This window comes from Piliocolobus tephrosceles, chromosome 1 (genome assembly GCF_002776525.5).
Source record: "Piliocolobus tephrosceles isolate RC106 chromosome 1, ASM277652v3, whole genome shotgun sequence".
Classification (NCBI taxonomy): domain Eukaryota; kingdom Metazoa; phylum Chordata; class Mammalia; order Primates; family Cercopithecidae; genus Piliocolobus; species Piliocolobus tephrosceles.
Window position 1 is genome coordinate 218,076,296 of NC_045434.1, and position 1,892 is coordinate 218,078,187.

The 1,892-nt window shown below is 53.8% G+C and overlaps 1 protein-coding gene across 5 annotated transcripts in view; it reads right to left on the minus strand.

The window, feature by feature from the left end:
* The window catches only part of DFFB (DNA fragmentation factor subunit beta), a 29,060-nt gene that overhangs the window by 15,887 nt on the left and 11,281 nt on the right, over window positions 1-1,892 (minus strand). For all 5 annotated transcript variants that reach the window (XM_026457471.2, XM_026457470.2, XM_026457472.2 and 2 more), the window contains one exon: window positions 669-748. In XM_026457471.2, coding sequence (XP_026313256.1) covers window positions 669-748 — 80 coding nt within the window. The remainder of the gene's footprint in view (window positions 1-668; window positions 749-1,892) is intronic.

Genomic DNA, 1,892 nt, shown 5'->3' on the forward strand with positions numbered 1-1,892 from the left:
GGCATGGTGTGGCATGACGGGGTGTGGCGTGGCATGGTGTGGCATGATGGGGTGTGGCGTGGTATAGTGTGACATGACGGGGTATGGCATGACGGAGTGTGACCTGGTGTGGTGTGGTATGGGGTAGTGTGGCGTGTCAAGCTATGTGATGAGGAAATCACATTCAGATGGGGTGGATGGAAATGAGGGCAGAGCTGACTCCACCTTTGGGAGGGAGGAGGGAGAGGCAGAGAGGTTTGCAGACCAAGGATGGGCTCATGAGAAGGGCCTCAGCTCCCTGCTAGCGCCTGCTGACCTTGGTCACAGTTGGGCAAATGACAACTCAGGCTCTGGGCATCCTCTCCCCGTCTGCCCTGACGCTTGCCGCTGCTGCCCAGGAAGAAGCCTCGTGGGGAGAGGAGGGGAGGCAGGCAGGAGCCACCACCGCCCCGCTCCCCAACCCCAGTGACCTCAAACACAGCTAAAAAGGCCCGGTGGGTGCTCACCCTCATGAAGCGGGAGGCACAGGGTCCATGCGCTAGCTTCCCTCACCAGAGCAGCCCCACCAGATCCACGCAAGCACAGAGTGGTCCTACCAACTGCCCATTGTGAGGACCACAAGCTTCCAGAGCCCACAGAGCTTGGCTTAAAAAACCCTACCAGCATTCCCGGCCTTCACACAGGCTCACCTCTCTCAGGTAACTCCGGATCCGGCTCTCACAGCTGTATCTCAGATAGCCAGACTTATTCTGAAATCGGGACTCCAAGCCTGCAAGGAAAATGAGAAGACCCTCAAGTCCACAGGGCAGGCCAAGGGCCTCTAGGTCTGTGTCCCACCCAGCTCAGGTGCCAAGCAGGGCAGAATATGAGGGTCATACTGCCTCAGCTTTTTGACAGGGTCTCGCTCTGTCCTCCAGGCTGGAGGACAGTGGCATGAACACAGCTTACTACAGCCTTGACCTCCTGGGCTCGGGGAATCCTCCTGCCTCAGACTTGCAAGTAGCTAGGACTACAGGCACGCACCACCACAGCTAGCTAACCTTTTACATCTTTTTAGAGATGAGGTCTCACTTTGTTACCTAGGGTGATCTTGAACTCCAGGGCTCAAGCTGTCTTCCCGTCTCAGCCTCCCAAAGTGCTAGGATTATAGGTGTGAGCAACCACACCCAGCCAGATTGCATCATCTTGAGAAGTATTCTGATGGTGACACAGACAGATCCCTGTTTGGTTTTTGTTTTTAGAAGCATCTCAAATATCACCAAGGAACTTCTGCCTGGCCCTCAAGCCCTCCTTTCCCAAAAAGGCTGCAGTCTCTGCATTGCCTCTGAGGGGCTTACAACGCCAGGCCGAAAGCTGGAAGCAACCCAAGTGTCAGTGAACAGAAAGAGTCTGGCTGTCCATGCAGTGGAGTGAATAGACAGAGCATGGTATGTACACACAGTGGAGTGAATAGACAGAGTGGGGTATGTACGTGCAGTGGAGTGAAAAGACAGTGGGGTATGTACGTGCAGTGAAGTGGACAGAGTGGGGTATGTATGCGCAGTGGAGTGAATAGACAGTGTGGTATGTACACACAGTGGAGTGAATAGACCGAGCAGGGTATGTACGTGCAGTGGAGTGAATAGACAGAGTGGGGTATGTACATGCAGTGGAGTGAAAAGACAATGTGGTATGTACGTGCAGTGGAGTGGACAGAGTGGGGTATGTACGTGCAATAGAGTGAATAGACAGTGTGGTATGTACACGCAGTGAAGTGAATAGAGCAGGGTATGTACGTGCAGTGGAGTGAATAGACAGAGCAGGGTATGTACGTGCAGTGGAGTAAATAGACAGAGTGGGGTATGTACGTGCAGTGGAGTGAAAAGACGGTGTGGTATGTACATGCAGTGGAGTGGACAGAGTGAGGTATGTAC